This window comes from Ictidomys tridecemlineatus, chromosome 12 (genome assembly GCF_052094955.1).
Source record: "Ictidomys tridecemlineatus isolate mIctTri1 chromosome 12, mIctTri1.hap1, whole genome shotgun sequence".
Lineage (NCBI taxonomy): Eukaryota > Metazoa > Chordata > Mammalia > Rodentia > Sciuridae > Ictidomys > Ictidomys tridecemlineatus.
Genome location: NC_135488.1, coordinates 68,548,695 through 68,565,600, shown reverse-complemented (window position 1 = coordinate 68,565,600; position 16,906 = coordinate 68,548,695). Strand labels below are relative to the sequence as shown.

The window sequence follows — 16,906 nt, the reverse complement described above, 5'->3', positions numbered from 1 at the left end:
GTCTCATGAGCTTGTGTTTCTAATATAAACTGCCACCACTCTGCATCAGTCATGATGGTCTCTGGTGGTAACAAACAAACCTGGAATTATCTTCGCTAAATATCTGCATTTATTTTTTCATTTACTCATTCACTCTCTGACTCAGGCCACTCCCATGTTGGCTGTCCCCCCCGGAGTGACTCAGTGACCTAATCTGCTTTCATCTTGGAAGCCTCTATGATTGTCCAGGGTGAGAAGCACAGCACGGGATGGGGTGGAGAGGGTGCAGGAGAATCCCATATTGACACTTTGATGTTTCGCCTGCTGGATGCAATTAGTCACATAGCCATCCATACCTAACTGCAAGGGATTGGCAATGCTGGTGGTGGGGTGTCTTGGATAATCCTGAACAATATGTGCCTCTGCCAAGCCCCCCAGCTGGTGGAGCCAAGTAAATATGGGCTACATTAAGCAGGGAATGACCACAGGTCTATAGGGACTGTTGTTAAGAGATTTGGGGACCAAAATTAGCTTCTTGGTGCTACTCAACTGTTAATGCATCTGCAGAAGCTTTTTATTTTTCTTAGACATCATATTGTAAAATAAAATAAAACACACAACACAGAAAAACCCACACAGCAAACGTAGAGCTTATGCTTGGTAAATTATTATAAGGCAAACACTATTGAAACTGCTTCCTAAGGCAAGAAAAAAGAAATTTACAGCTGAGTTAACTGTTTTAGTTTTGAGACTTGGTGTTCTACTTTGCCAGACTTGGATCTAACACAGCTTTGGAAAAGCGGAGTTTTGAATTTCAGAGGTACAATGCTCCACTTGAAATCAGAGGGCTTCTAATCTTGACAGTGAACTTACAATGTGCCTGAGACAAGGGAGTGAGAAAGTCTCCCATCTCAGAATGAATGGGAGGAAGGAGCCCAGGCAGGCCAGGCGGTGACCTGGGGGAGCTGCTGTGGACCCTCTGGGTGTTCTAACTGTGGACACTGCGGACGTGGTTCATGGGTCAGCCTGCTCCTTAGGACTCTGGCACCCTGAGGGAAAGAGTCTGCATGGAGAGGCCACCACACCCAACATATGGCCTCTCCTTCAGGCCAAACTGCAGCCTGGAGGTCAGCCTGACCCTGGGGACTCCCAGCTCTGGGCAGAAACCCCATTGCCTCTGCCAAGGTATGTGTCAGCCTCCAAGCAGCACACAATGTTTTGGTAACTTGCAAAGGCTGAATCCTAGAAAGTCTGTGTGTTCCTGGCTGCTGGACTCTAGCCTGAGTGATGCTCCCCGCTCCCCCACCCCCTGGGGGCCTGCTGCACCTGCTGGGAGGTGGCTTGGGGCTGGTCCTCCCTCCGACTCTGCCAGCACATATTTCTAGGCTCAGGTCAGGCTGAGGAGAGTGTGTCTTTCACTCTCCACACCCTGGCCCCCTGCACCCAGGAGATGACTGACCGAGTTTTGGGTAGAAAAATGAGTCTCACCAGTCAAATGGGAGAGGAAAGAAAAAACAAAACAAAAAAACCATGTTGCTTGAATTTGACCCAGATAAGATGCTCCTTCAGAGGAAGGGGCAAGGAACTTGGGCTTTCTTGCTTTCAGAGCATTTGGAACACACTCCCCAAAATACCAGAGGCCAAGTGCAAAACCTCCTCTGCTGTCGTGAAGAGAGAGCCATGAATCATACAGTACACGTAATTTCCCTCGTCCCCAAATTCTGCATATATTCTTACATTTAGTGTCGTTTTACATATGCAAGGTATTTTCTAAAAAAATCTCCCCCCCCCTTTTTTTTCTTAAACCAAAAACACCAGCTGTAAAACCCACTGCTTCCTTCCCTGCCAAGTCTACAGTGGCAGGAGGCAGCGGCAGCAGACAGCCCGGCCCCCAGTGCTCTGAGTCAGGCCTCCCTCTTGGTGGCTCGCTGCCTGCAAAACAAATTTAAAAGCTGGTGAATGGCACTTAGGGGCCTGCAGGCATGCAGAGAGGCCTAAAATATTTGCAGAGGTACATACTTGGTTCCCAGACTGAAAGACCACTACGTAAATATCTGGGCCCCAGTTGGGGCCAGGCATTTGCAAAGCTTCTATGCCCATTGCACTTAGCTGGTGAGGAAGCCAAGCCACTCATTCAAAACATCATGCAGGAGCCACACCACAACTTCCTGGCCTCAGAGGGGAGACTCAGAGGTAACACAGCCCTGGGCTTGTGCTTTGACCTTTCTCCTTCGCTGTACTTCCGCAGGATGGTTTTGGGATGGCAACAATGTCAGCTTTTAGAGCTGGGCAGACAGGATCGATTTTCTCTCTTTTGGCAGGGAAAAAAACTTCTTTTTGGAAGACACTCAAAAGGCAACCATAGTTACTGATGGAGCATAGCAAGCGTGAAACAGAGGTAGTTATTACCCAGGCTTGACAAAAGAAGAAAAAATGTGAGATGGATTTTTCATCAAGCCACAAATATTATTTCCAAACACTCCCAGATGAGTGTAGATGCAGACACACCTGAGACCCCTGGCAGCACACCCCTGACTGACTCCTGGGAAGCCTCTCAGAAACCTCGAACCTGGTATCAGTCTTCTAAGCAAAGACAAGGTCATGAGCCAACACCCAGGTAGAATGCTCACTAACCACACCATCCACGGGGATGCATTTAAAAGAACAATCTTGTATTTTGCACCATCCATGTTGCTCCTTCTGAGTCAGAATAGGACAGACAGGACCAGGAAGAAAGGAAGTCATTTGATTTTACTTACTCCTTTTGTCAGCGATCATATTGCAACCAGGTAGGAATTACTGTCTAGATTAGGTAGAGCCTGCTTTCATTTTCTTCCACCTCTCCTAAAAGCAGCAAAGACTACAATTCCCAGCATGCAATGGGGGCTGGGTGGATACAGGCTAGCTTCAGGCATGCATCATCACCTTCAGATGGTTAATTGCTAGAGAAAGTGACATTGACAGTGGTAGAAAGGGAAAGGTACAGCATGCCTGTGATCCCAGCAACTTGGGAGGCTGGAGCAGGAGGTTTGCAAGTTCTAGGCCAGCCTGGGGCAATTTAAGTGAGACCCTTGGCAATTTAGCTAGATTCTGATTCAAAACATAAAAAGGACTGAGGTTGTAACTCAGTGATAAAATGCCCCGGGTTCCATCCCCAGTACCAAAGTGGGAAAAAAAAAAAAAAAAGAACAAGAAGGATGCTGAGATTGACTATTCAAAGCTTGGAAATGAACTAGACTGAATTCTCCATCTTTATCAGAGACTCCAAGAGATGAGCAGATGTTCCAACCATTCACAAGAGAAAGCCACTGACTCCCAAGTGGGAGCTAAGAACACTCCCTTGTCTGATGGCCAAAGCTGAGCCTGAAAAGAGGACTCTCCTATGCAATGGGAAGAACCAGCAAGGGACTATTGGAAAGACAGTGGAGCCCAAAGGAGAGGAAGACTGCCCTCAAGCCTGGAGGTCACAGGTCTCCACTGTTCCATATGGAACAGATGCTCACTTGAGAGAAACGCTGCAAAATGCAAAAAGTTACCTCTGCAAAATGCAAGATAAGCCCTGTGCTACTGGTCTAAGTGGGCACTTAGAAGGACAAAACAGAATGAAATAAGAGACACAAAGAGAGCTGTCCAAATAAGAAGGCAACCAAAAGTAGAAGGGTCAGGTGAAAGCTGCACTTGAAAAGAATCAAGAGTAGAATTGACCATTCTTCTCAGTATCCCTTTATATCCTGAAAAGTTGAGAACCCCAAAGAGCTTCAGATTATAGCTATTGATATGACTGCATTAGAAATTAAAACTGAGAAATTTAAAAATCTGTCTAGTCTGTCTAGTACAAGACAGCTGGATTCTTATATCTACTTTTGAGTTCAATTTGTTGTGACATGTTGTTTTAGTTGAAGTATCTGAAGATAATCTGACTTTAGACAAAGAAGTAGTTGGAAAAGAGATTTTTTTTTTTTTTGCGGGGTGGTGGTGGGGTGCTAGGGATTGAACCCTGGGATTTGAACATCCCAGACAAGCACTCTACTCCTGAGCCACACCCCAACCCCAAAGTCACATTTCTTAGTATAACCACCAATTCTGTGAGAAAAGTCTACTAACAAGTAGCAGGTATATGGTTTACAAAATTCCAATTTTTGCTTGAATGCTCAAATTTTGTCACTGACTACAAGTATTTTCTTGAGGTATTTAGGCTGTTTTTGCTCATTTTTTTGAGAAGATGTCTGCCAAATACCTCTGCCTGAATAACCATTCCAACCTAACCATAATGACAGTCTGCCAGTTGCTCAGCTAAAAGTTTAGCTTGCAACTCAAGTACACAAAGAGTTTACCTAGACATGCTAACATACTGAATCTGCAGCAAAAGTGTTTTATGCATGCTGTCTTGCTACACAGAATGTTAAAAAGATGTAAATTCAAGGGCCAATATTTATTAAAAGTAATATTTATTGCTTCATGAAAAAAACATTCTTAAGTGAAATTAGCATTTCCTTTCTTTTTTGAGGAGGTACCAGGGATTGAACCCAAGAGTGCTTAACCACTAAGTCATATCCCCAGCCATTTTTATTTTTTATTTTGAGAGGATCTCACTAAGTGGCTTAGGGCCTCCCTAAATTGCTGAGACTAGCTTTGAACTGCTGATTTTCCTGCCTCAGCCTCCCTAGCAACTGGGTTTGCAGGCATGTTCCATTGAACTTGACATTTTTTTGTTTTATAAATCAAACCCAGGGCTTTAGGAGTGTTGTCAAGTGCTCTACTACCAGGTCACATCCACAGCCCTGCAGTGTTAATTATTATCATATATATATATTTTTGAGGTACTGGGGATGGAACACAGGACCTCTTTACCCCCCGCCCCCCACCACCAAGTACGGTGATGCATACCTATAATCCCAGTGGTTTGGGAGGCTGAGGTAGGAGGATCCTGAGTTCAAAGCCAGCCTCAGCAATTTAGCAAGGCCCTAAGCAACACAGTGATACCCTGTCTCAAATAAAAATATAAAGAACTAGGACTATGGCTCAATGGTTAAGTGCCTCTGGGTTTAATCCCTTGTACCAAAACTGGTGTCACAACAGGATAGGTAAGATTCATGATTCTACTAGTTCCTCTCCCACGAGGAAACACATATATACAACTGTAGAAAAGTTGAATACACACACCAGTTACCTTTGGTGTGATAGGAACTGAATTATCCCCTACCCTCAAGTCATAGGGACTCCTAATCTCTAATACTTTAGAATATGACCTTATAAGGTCTTTACCGAGGTAATCAAGTTAAAATTAGGTCATTAGGGTGAGTCTTATTCAGTATGAGTGGTGTCCTTCTAAAAACAAAATTTGAGGGCTGGGGTTGCGGGGTTGAGTGCTTGCCTAGCATGTATGAGGCACTGGGTTTGATTCTTGGCACTACATAAAAAGAAATCAATAAAATAAAGGTCCATTGACAACTAAAATATATTAAAAACAAAAACAAAATTTGACACAGACATGCACAGAGGAAAGACGATGTGAACAGGCCCAGGGAGAAGATGGCCATCTATAAGCCAAGGAGAGGGACCTGGGCCAGACTCTCAGTCACAGCCTTCCTCATTCACAGCTCTAATCTTGGACTTCTGGTATCTAGACTAGGACAGTTCTGTTGTTACTAGCATCCCTTACAAATGAATATAAGAAAATTCCCATTGTGTGATATTTTTACAACTATAGATATTATCTCATACGATAATCAGAACCCTTCTCCCCAGATTCTTGGCCCACTCTGAAAGAAAAAAGAGAAGGGACACTGGAGAGGGAAAGGATACTAAGTATAACTATCACCTTATAATTTTTTTTTTCCTTATAAATATACAAAAACCATTGCCTCCTGTTCCCCATCCCTGCATTGCCCTTCAGGTGGGAGGTCCAATTCTACAGGGCACGAGCCCTGGTGGCTGCTGCAGCTGAGGACATAGTGCAGGCCCTTATTTGCAGTCACAACTGTATCTGGTCAGCAGAATGTGACCCAGGTCATCCCCCTTCAATCCATACATCTGGTTCAGGCCTAAACAAATGGAAGCTGAGGGTATTGCTCATTATAAAAAGTGTGTGCATTTAGCAAGGCTGAGGCCCTGGTTGGATCCCCCAAACCAACCAACCAACTAAGAGTGACATGTCTAACCTTCTTACCCCACAAATTAGAAAGTCCAGCAGGCCTGCAATCAGGGATGCCTGTGGATACCCCTGCACCAGTTCCCACCCCGCTACAAGGACAGCAAAGCCACCCTGTGACTGCCTGCCTGAATGCAACATCCAACAATGTCCACCATCTGGTGGGGTGGTGGTGACCAGGATCTGGGGAGCAGAAGAAGCCTGACTGGCAGAGGGTATACCAAAGGCTAGACATGGGCCTGGGAAGTTCAGGCAGGCAGTACCCAGGAGACAGTGTGCCCCAACCTTGGGTAAGTGCCACTGAGCTGGACCCAGCTTTCTCAGCAGAACTGTTCTGACACAGGCTGTTGACGTTTGCCAAGCTCCACAAAGAGGGCCCCTCCAAATCCACCCAGACTAGTGCACCTCTGCAGCTAACACTTGGACCATTAACATACAGCAAGAAATCCCAATCAAATTCAGAATCATAAATTAAGAAAAAGAAATCTCAATGAATAGGTTTTAATTCTTACAAAATATCTATGACTCATGCATTAGCCTCTTGTCCCTTGAAAGAGGTTTATTCTTCAGTCCCCAGTGTTTCTTCAGGGACAGAACAGAGGAGGAAGGGGAGAAAGAATGAGCATTTTGGGAGTGTCTCCTGCATGTGGCACTGTAACTACAGCATGTCATTGAAGCTCTAAAACCTGCCAAGGGTAGGTATCCATCCACCTATAATAAAGCCAAGTGCTGAGACCAGATCCCAAGCCTAACTCCCTATTGAACCTCACCTGACGCTCGTCTTCCTCAGTCATCAGGTGAAGTGTGTTTTCTTTCATTGCTGTGAGTTTGGTGCTCAGCAAGAGGGCCTGGGGCAGCTGCCCCCTCTAGCCTTGTTTGTGGGTCCAATAAGTTACACCAGAAGAAACTCGGAAGGGTGATATCACTTGCTCAAGGGCTACTGGCTTGCAGCCGCAGACTGTCCGGTGACCTTGACTGCGTCATTCCTGTACATGGGCTTCCTCCTCACAGGTGAAGTGGAAGGCTGAAGATGACTTGTGGAGTGGCCTATTTTCTGGCACTGGGCAATGGGCACCAAAGACGAGCTCTTCCTAAGGCAGCCCGAGTGGTGGAGGGCTAGGGTTCTGGTTGCAGCTCACTTTCAAACCCTTGGGCAAGAAGGATGGAAGCAGAAGCCTGGGGTGAGGCTCTGTAGGGGCCTGGACTCCGCAGCTAGGAGGGCTCAATCCCTGCCTCTCCTGATGGAAGGTCACCTTTGTTACTCATTCCCAACTTCAGTTCCTCAACTGTATACCAGGGATAACGGGAAGGAAGGGAGAGGGTCAAGTATGATTTTAGGACACTTTCCCTGCTCCAGCTCTGGAGGAGCCTTCCAGATTTTTCTCACACCCCAATTTCTAGAATCTTTGCTTTTTACCTTTGCCCCAAGTGGCTTGGAAAAGCCACCCCTTCAGGGAAGAGTTAAAAATAAGACGGAGGGGCCCTCTATATTTCTTTTTAGGGACCCTTCTTGTTTCTCTAGAGAAGGAGTTGAAGCTTTTCCTTTGTGACCCTCAAAAGACCTCAAGCTTTATTTCCTCCGGGGGAATCATCACTACAGCTTTTGAGCATCCAAAGAGTCCATTTGGAAAGGCAAAGAGCCAAGAACGCTGCTCCGAGGAGACCCAGGGTCATGCAGTTTTAACAATTGTCTTCTGTGAGAAATGGTCTTCCAAACCACACACACACACACACACACACACACACACACACACACACACACACACACTCTCGTACCCCTGAGGTTTAGCAGGAACTGGTGGAAAACAACTCGGAGGAAGTACAGCTGTTCCCTCTGAGGAGATCTTGTGGGGAAGCAGGCCTAGGAAGAGGGGGTGTTTCCCGGGCGGTGACACGGAGCATTCCTTTCACTTGAGGCATGGGAGCCCACGGAGCTGCAGTCTCCCCCTTGGGAATATGACATAACCTTAGGCTGGAAGGGCCTCACAAAAACAGCTCGGTGTCCACATGTCCTTCTGCAAAGGAAACTCCATCCCATCCTGTGTGGGAGAACTCCCAGGTCTGCTGAGGCTCAACAGACACCCCATTTCCAGGCAGACAAACACCCCAAAGCCAGCCATCTGGTAGAATGTGTTTATATTTACATGGTACATTTTAAAGCAATGGCTACATTGGTCATACATATTAGAAACCATAAAAAAAAGTTAAGAACTAAAATGTACATCATACACTTGTATATATATTTTTTTACACAGAGGTAAAAAGGCTTATTATAAAAAAATCAATACAACAGGATTTTTAGTATACAGGTAAAGAATGAATTATGCTTCAGGCACTTTAATTTGTTAATGTGAGCAAATAGCTTGGGGGAGGGCCGGGGAGGCTTCTGAACAGAAAATCTTTTGGTTAATGTTTTTGTTACCACAGATACAAAAATAAAAATCTGAATAATTTCTCTCAAATGATTGACGTCAGTATGGCAAAGCTGACTGGGAAAATACTGCACACTGTTCAGCTGCAGTGTGGCAATTGGAGAGCCGTATTTACATAAATGTCCCCATGGCTGTCTTTGTGCCCTTAACCGCTGCCTTTGCAAACCAAAAAGGATATGCGTGCAAGATTCACTAGCATAACTCTTGAAAAGTGGGGAAAACCAGCAAGGGGTAAGGTAAGAGAGAACAAGTAATGAACTAAATAGAGGTGACAAACAAAGCATCCAGGATGTGTGTGTGTTTTCACTGAAATAAATAGGGGCACTTGAACTGAGGTCTGACGAAAGTAGATTAGTGTTGTGCTTTGCAGAGAGGCGACCTAAGAGAAAGGCCTCGAGGCGACACCTCAGGCTGGGGCAGATGGTCTCTCCACAGCATTGGAGGCTGGCTAGATGCTCTCCTGGCAGGGAAGGGGTTCTCTTTCCTTCCATTGATACAGACGGACAGCTCTCTGCTCCTTTTCCACACTGGAAAGCCCCAACTAGTCATTCCAACAAATGAAAACGTCTACCAACTAACTCATAAGCACACTGGGTATTTACACTGATGATCTGTCTAAAAGAAGCATGGCGGGCTCTCAGACGAGCTGATAGCACTCCCATGAAGGTAAGCATGGCTAGCACTTTCCCAGTACGAATGGCAGACTGGAAGAAAGTCCCTTTCCTTGAAGACTGTTGTCCTGTGTGCAATAAAGAAGGGAGGGGGAGAGGGAGGAGAGTGGAACCAGGCTGTGCCCTCTGCTGGCAATTACCATGGGAAGATGGTGGCGGGAAGAACAGCCAGCATCGACAAGCCTGGTCCCTGTGTTCTCCGCGAGGTTCTGATTGTACTATGCTAGGTACAGGTAACCACTGTTCACTTTTCTTCTTTCTTCAATAAGAAGATTTGGCTATTCTTTGCAATATATTAGAAAAATACTCTTTTTCAGCTAATTAGAAGCCTCCTGCAAGGCAAGGTGACAGGCAGACTCAAGTCGGCTGACCTAACCATCTATGCACCCAAAGTGGCAAGTCTGGGTGTGGAGTTGCAGGAGAAGACACTTAGGCATCAGAAGGGTTTTTACATATGGCCTTGTTTTTTCCCAAGTATAAATGAAGAATTTTGTGATGTGAAATTTGAGTCCAAAATGAAAACAAAAACATAAACCCACAAACAAAAATGCAACCCACCACTCTTCGATTATGACATTTAAAATCGCCCCCGTTTGGTAGAAAAAAGTTGCTGGGGCTGGGGGGAGCTCCTATGGTTTTATTCACAACTTTAGTGTTCCTTGAAGAACACTGGTTTGTTTTGAATAGGCTATTAGGTTTGCAAAATAATGAGCAAAATCTCTTACTTCACTAACATCTTATTCTAATATTGCTAAGTTTTCAGAAGTGGTGGCAACACAATTTTAAAAAGTTCTATCTTAAGGGGTGAACTGGGGAGGTTCATAGAGACCTGAAATCCCCTTTCTAGCCCTGGTCCAAGAGGCTGTGATGCAGTTTAAGGAATTTTTCCTGATTCTCACAAGTTAATCTGAAATTAAGGCTCAATTCTCAGTCATTTTATAGATGAATGTTTTGCATCAGTGAATAAATTCAACAGATTTGGTGGGGGGAGGGCAGAAATGACAATGGGCTAAGGAGAGAAACTGCAGCTTACATGGGAAATTTGGCTTTAGAAAAGTTAAAGCGACATTGTTTTGTGGTACAAGATTGTTAACTAGCTCACCTCCTATACATGACAGCTGACTGCAGGTGAGAACACTTCTGGTCGGGTTTCAGCACAGACAGCACGTTTCCACAGGAACCTGACGCTTGCTAGCAACCAGGCTAGCCAGACTGAGAGACAGGCTTCGGTGCCCCTGGTAAAAAGAACTACAAAACCCACCCCAAACCAGCCGTTTCCACCGCAGACTCATTCAAACTGGAAGAGGCCCGGAGGAGAGACAGCAATCAACATGGATAAGACGTTAGCATGATTACAGGTTGGTAATAACACGAAGAGTCTATGCAGAAGGTTTCTTTCCCTTAGAACACTGGGCGAGCGTGTGAATGGGTGTGTGGCTGTCGCAGTGGGTGCTGGGGAGTGGAGAGTCCACCGCGCAGGTGCCCCAGGCTGGAATGGTGCCTCAAGGGACCAGGGGGCCGGGAGGCCTCTTGCTCTCCTGGCCCCTTGGAGTGGAAGGGAGCAGGGGAGAAGATGAGTGTGGAAGATACAGAAGTTCCCGTGTGGTTGTGGATGGAGGAGGGGGAGGAGAGGGGACCGGAGTCACGCGGCTGCTTTGTGCTTCCCGCCGCAGCACCTGCACATCACTCCGCAGTGGTAGCAGGCCCGAAGGGGCAGGTAACAGCACATACAGGGGGCCAAGAAAGACAAGGCAATAAGAGCCATCCACCGGAGGCAAAACTTCTCGTCGCTAGTGTCGCACGAGCAGGGGTCTGTATAGTCTCCCTCGGGGTCCGACATACAGTGATAGAGCATGCTGTCCGCACACCACATACAGCTCACCCGGCGGATGCAAGTTCTCACGGAGTCGGGCGCGTCCTGACAGTGGCCCCTCCGGTTCTCCTCGTGGTTGAACATGTCCCTGCAGTACACGCACCGGGAGCGCTCGCCGTCCTCCTTTCGCCGCCGGGACTTGCCCCGCAAGGGCTGCGTCTTGATCACGCTGCCCCCGCGGCCTTTGGGGTCCTCCCCGAGGCCAAAGTCTGATGAGTCCACGTAGGGGTAGTTGTAGTCGTGCTTGGGGACCTCGCCCTTGGCGGCGAAGCGCACGTAGGAGTCCGCGTCCTCCAAGGTGTCCAGGTATTTGCCCCTGACCGGCGCGTGCCGGTAGTCCTCGTACCCGGTCATCCAGATCTTCTCCCGCGGGTTGATGCGCACAATCTCCTCGTCGTCGTCTGGGAAGCTCACCTGCGGGTAGGGCCTTGGCATCCGCTGCCCAGGGAAAACAGGCATCAGTGGCCAAAAACAAGCAAGAAAAGGAAAACCAACCCCTCACCCCGCCACCCCAATCCATTAAAAACTCCCTCCTCTGGGGCTGAGGTTGTGGATCAGCGGTAGAGCTCTCGCCTAGCATGCACAAAGCCCTGGATTCGATCCTCAGCACCAGATAAAGAAAATAAATAAATAAATGAATGAATAAATAAATAAAACAAAAACTCCCTCCCCAATCCTCCAAAATGCACCTTTAACCCCAACCAAGGCCTCTCTTTTTAAATGGTTAAATTTGTTCTTTTTAGATACACATGACAGTAGATTGTATTCTGACACACGTACATACATGGAGTATAACTTATTCTAATCAGGATCCCATTCTTGTGGTTGTACATGGTATGGAGTTTCATTGGTGGTCCAAGGCCTTTCTTAAAGAAATCGACCCCTTCTGTAATTATTATTTTTTAAATATGGACGCTTCACGAATTTGCTTGTCACCCTTGTGCAGGGGCCATGCTAATCTTCTCTATGTCCTTCTAACTTTAGTATATATGCTGCTGAGGTGAGCACCTTTCTGTAATTACTTAACATCTTGTTGATCAAAGAAGTAGTTCAAATTATGAGTCTTAATCCATTACTGGGAAAATTGATTACACAGGTAGGGACCAGCATTTTCTTTTCTTTTTGAAGTATGACCATACAGGAAAGGGTGCAATCACAACAGAACAGTCTGAATATTCAGAAGCCCAATACTCCCACGGCAACAGGTGGAACAGGACCTGTCTCCTCCACCTAACCTCCTCAGGCAGTGGCACATGGGGATGATGTCTGACAGTTTATTTTAGTTTTGCCTGTCTTTGTACAGCATGATCTTTCATAAGACTGGTTCTTAAAAAAAAAAAAAAAAGAAAGAAAGAAATAAGGATGTTGGCATATACTGCATGTTTTAAGGGTAACTTCCTTATGTATGTACAAAATGTGCAAACTGAGAGAGGCACTAAGCAACTAACTCAGTGAGACCCTGTCTCTAAAATTCAAAAATAGGGATGGGGGTGTGGCTCAGTGGTGCAGTGCCCCTGGTACCTCTCCCCACCAGAAAACAAAACCAAAACCAAAACCAAAAAAAAAAAAAAAAACAAAAAACCCCAAAACAAAAAAACAAAAACAAAAAACCCAGAACAAATTGGGTCACCATATAAGATGCATTTTGCACCTGGCTCATGTTCACAAGAGAGCAATAGGGAATACTAGGAAATAAAGTGTGTGTGTGTGTAGTTTATATACATATATAGTATATATGTATGTAGGTATATATACAGAAAATATAATGTGTGTTATGTGTGTATACATATATTATATATGTGTATATATATGTGTATATATATTTTATATATGTATACACATGTAACACACATGGGCCTGTTGGGAAAATGAATAGGAATAACCTAGGTAGAGGATCAGCTCAGTGCCTGACAAACAGGATGCCTGATACCTGTTGCCGTCATTGTCATTATAATACTGCTCCAGAACTCAGATGGTAACAGATTTACCTATCACTTTCCACTAGATCCTGAGTGCTTTGAGGGCAGGGGCCGTGGCTAACCAGTTTTGCCCTACTTCCTGTCAGTCTCTACATCAATTGTAAGAATCTGGAAAATCACAAACTGGAAGGATTTTTGAACAAATCGTGTAAAAAGTCCATTTCCATCTACTGCTACCATAAAGTGATTTTTTAAAAAAGCACGTTTTAAAGTCAAAATATTAGAAAGCACACAATAAAATCTTTCTAAAAAGATTCAAACAACGGCTGGGGCTGTAGCTCAGTGGCAAAGCGCTTGCATGCGTGAGGCTCTGGGTTCTATCCTCAGCACCATATTAAAAAAAAAAAAAAAAACAACAAATAAAATAAAGGCATTCTGTCCATCTACAACTACAAAAAAAAAAAAAAAGATTCAAACAAATCTAACTTTATGTTAAAAAACTCACTTGCCCTGTGCTCCTTTCTTCTCATTTCTAAACAGTGTGGTGGCCCTGTTACCTTACATGGGCACCAGTCCACGCCCCACTACTTGGGAACCTCCTCCACAAAGCAGCCGCTCTGTAAATATTTGTTGAATTATTAAATTCCAGACTCCAGCTCCATCTCCCTTGAGCAAGACTGGGCCTGCAGCCCGCCATGCCAGGGAGCTCAAGCCAAGTGAGCAGCATTCTTTTTCTCGGTTCTGGGGATTATGAATTCAAAGGCACTCTACCACTGGGCCACCCCCCCCCACCCCCCCCCCCCCCCCCCCCCGCCGCCAGTCCTTTTCATTTTTTGAGACAGGGTCTTGCTAAGGCACTAAAACTGGCCTTGAACTTGCTATCCTCCTGCCTCAGCCTCTCAAGTTGCTGGGCTTACAGGTGTGTGCCATTCTTTAGCTTCATGCTTTCCCTGCAAGCCGGACATCCTCCAGATAGAGGAACACAGGGGCCTTGTGGCCCTCTGGGTGGAGACAAACGTGGGCTGAATGGCCTTCCATCAGGTACCTCACGTCCCTACCCCTGCCTCATCTATGAACTAGGCTTCAGAGGATTAAACCAAACAAAGCACACAAAGGGTATGGGGCAAGATGTTTGGCACATGAAATCTCTAAGCTGAGTTGTTACCATCAAAACCTTCAGTACTGGGTGGGGGTACAAAGTTGAACACAGGAGGCCTAGGCTTGGGACATTTAGCTGAGCAAGAGTGGAAAGGGGACACGTCCTGGTGATCTCAGGGAATGAGACCGGCGCTCACCTGGTCAGGGTGGTAATGGTCCGTGGGGTATGGGTCGAGAGTATAAATCCTCCGGTGCTCACAGGATGTGGGAGAGGAGATTGTCCGAGTAGGCTGTTCCCTCTTCTGAGAAGAATTAGAAGAACTGTCTGTAGCTGTCTGTTTAGAGGGGAAGTAATAACCAAGAGTTAGTTAAAAAACAACCATTAGCAAGGTACAGTGGTACCTTCCTGTAATCCCAGCTGCTCAGGAGGCTGAGGCAGGAAGACTACAAGATCGAGACCAGCCTGGGTGGTTTAGGCCCTGTCTTAAACTAAAAAATAAAAAAAAGTGAAGGTGTAGCTTGGTGGTAGAGTACTCCTGGATTCAAACGCCAAAAACAAAACCCAGTCAACAAACACACCAAGCCCTACCATGCACTGTTGAATACTGTCTACCTCTGATCTGCGGCACCGTGCTAGACTTCCCACAATCTTGAGTTTATCCTGGCCTCAGCAGGAGACCCCCGAAGGGCCAGACTGTCCGAATATGATATGGCTGGCTCAACCGGAGAAACCTCGTCATCAGGCCTGGAAAGTTGGGATGTTTTCTCAGATGTGAGAGCAGCAACAGGCTGTGGGGGAGGAATGGATACACCAGGCTCCCACTGGCAGGTTTCAGTGGGAAGGAAGATGGCCCAACAGAGGTGACAGTTTATGGTTGGAGCCTAACTCTATCTTGGGAGGTGATTAGATATGAGTGTGGTCTGTGGCCATGGGAAGAGCTCATGCAACCCCATAGGCACAGGGGACCTTGCTACTGTCACCAAGTGGGCTAGCTGACCCCAGGCGGTGATCCCTCACACTAAGAGGGCTTTGTTAAATGCAGCTGCAGAGCCATCTACACCTCTGCAAGCTGCGCATGGTGATGCACATTCGCAACCTCAGCTACTTGGAGGATGATCACAAGTATGAGGCCAGCCTCAGCAAATTAGCAAGACCCTGTCTTACAGTGAACAATAAAAAGAACTGGGTATGGCTCGGTAGTAAGCATCCCTGGGTTCAATCCCCATACCTCATACACACACAAAACCCCCAAACCCCAAATCACCCCAGGGCTCCTCAGAATCCCCACCCTATCTTCTGCTTCCTTAGAGTGATAGATCTACCCCTGCTGGGGAAAAAAAAAAAAAAGGGCTTTTCTTGGTAATTCTGGCAAATCTCAGAAACTTCTCCTTAGACGCTGATGCTTCGCTTAGGGCTTCACTTAGTTGCTGAGGCTGGCTGTGAATTTGCAATCCTACTGCCTCAGCCTCCCAAGATGGGGGATTACAGAAGTGCACCATGCCTAGCTATTGCTTCTTATTCTTATATATTTTTTTGTCTCATTTGCTTATCTATCTTTTTATTAGCTATCATAAATCCTTTTGGGGGCAAGGCCAGGTTAAAACAAGTAGACTTACTAAAGTTCTTTTTATCTTCCACTCTTATTTTCAAAGGTAATATATGCTCAGTAAAATGGGACTAAGAATTTGGGAAAAAGAAAAGAAACCCATGTTTTCATCATGGGATACACCATTGTTAATTTAAGAAACTTGGTAGATATGGACATCATCACGTTGGGGAACCCATCTTTTCTAGATTTTTCTCTACTTCTATTTGGCTCATGTGATTCAGGGCTGATGTCTGCTACCAGTCTCCTGATCCACATGCTGATTCCAACATATTCACAGTCCTCTCTGGGCAATACAGACAGACTTGATGGAGAGATCAGAAGAGCTGCTGTCTCCATCTCTGAAATAAAGAACTAAGGTTCTTTAAGTCTAATGTATCTCACTGCTGTCCCTCAGTTGAGCCCACTTCCAGTTCCTACCCTGGGAGGTTCTTTGTTCAGATGAATACAAATACAGCTTCTCCAAATGAGAAGGGGTACACTGTTTTAAACAAACCCAGGAGATAAGGGGATGACGTCTCAGAATTCAAAGGTTTCTCCATAAATACCTTTGGAATGAGTGGATAAGGGCCCTTCAGTGTGATTCAAATCTCAAGAGGTAAATTCTCATCCAACATCTACATTGTAGTCATCTATTAGGTTCCATGTCACCCTTGTAACATGCTCCCAGCATTTAATTCTCAGAAATTCAGTTAATGCATCCCAGTCATCTGCTCTCCCTAACCCACCCTCTTTTCTGTGACCTACGCTTGGGTTAACAGTGTGTAGGAGGTCCTTCTCAGAAACAGGCACACCCAGTTTTCCCAGCATCCACCAGCCAGTCAGAAGCACCACCTTCCAACACACTCATCCTACCTCCTCCCTGGCCCTAATGGCCTCCTCCCACGGCAGAGTCACATGCAGGGCTCCCCAGACATCTGTCAAAGTGAGCGAGACTGGGAAAGGACCTTCAGTAGCTCTTATCTGCTGATGGATTTGTACAGAGTGGCAAGAAGGCCAGACACCCTTGACAGGCATGTCTGCACCCCGCTGCCTCCTGCGGGCACAGCCGAGGCCTACACCATCCGTGTCCACCTGCACCAGGTCTGTGTGAACCCCAGGAAAGAGGGCACGACAGAACAGCTCCACTGCTGGTCAAGGCTTATTTCAAATCTATGCCGTCAGACAAATCCACAT

General features: G+C 46.0%; 1 protein-coding gene and 1 non-coding gene across 4 annotated transcripts in view; both read right to left on the bottom strand.

Annotated features, from left to right (window-relative positions):
- Positions 1-8,249: 8,249 nt before the first annotated feature.
- Spred2 (sprouty related EVH1 domain containing 2) overlaps positions 8,250-16,906 on the bottom strand; it is a 117,100-nt gene continuing 108,443 nt past the window's right edge. For all 3 annotated transcript variants that reach the window (XM_040271566.2, XM_078029108.1, XM_040271567.2), the window contains 2 exons: positions 14,321-14,458; positions 8,250-11,544 (listed from right to left, as the gene is read on the bottom strand). In XM_040271566.2, coding sequence (XP_040127500.1) covers positions 10,876-11,544; positions 14,321-14,458 — 807 coding nt within the window. In that variant the 3' untranslated portion in view covers positions 8,250-10,875. The remainder of the gene's footprint in view (positions 11,545-14,320; positions 14,459-16,906) is intronic.
- LOC120885132 (U6 spliceosomal RNA) lies at positions 12,008-12,114 on the bottom strand. Its single transcript, XR_005727645.2, has one exon. It is a non-coding gene; the product is annotated as a U6 spliceosomal RNA (small nuclear RNA).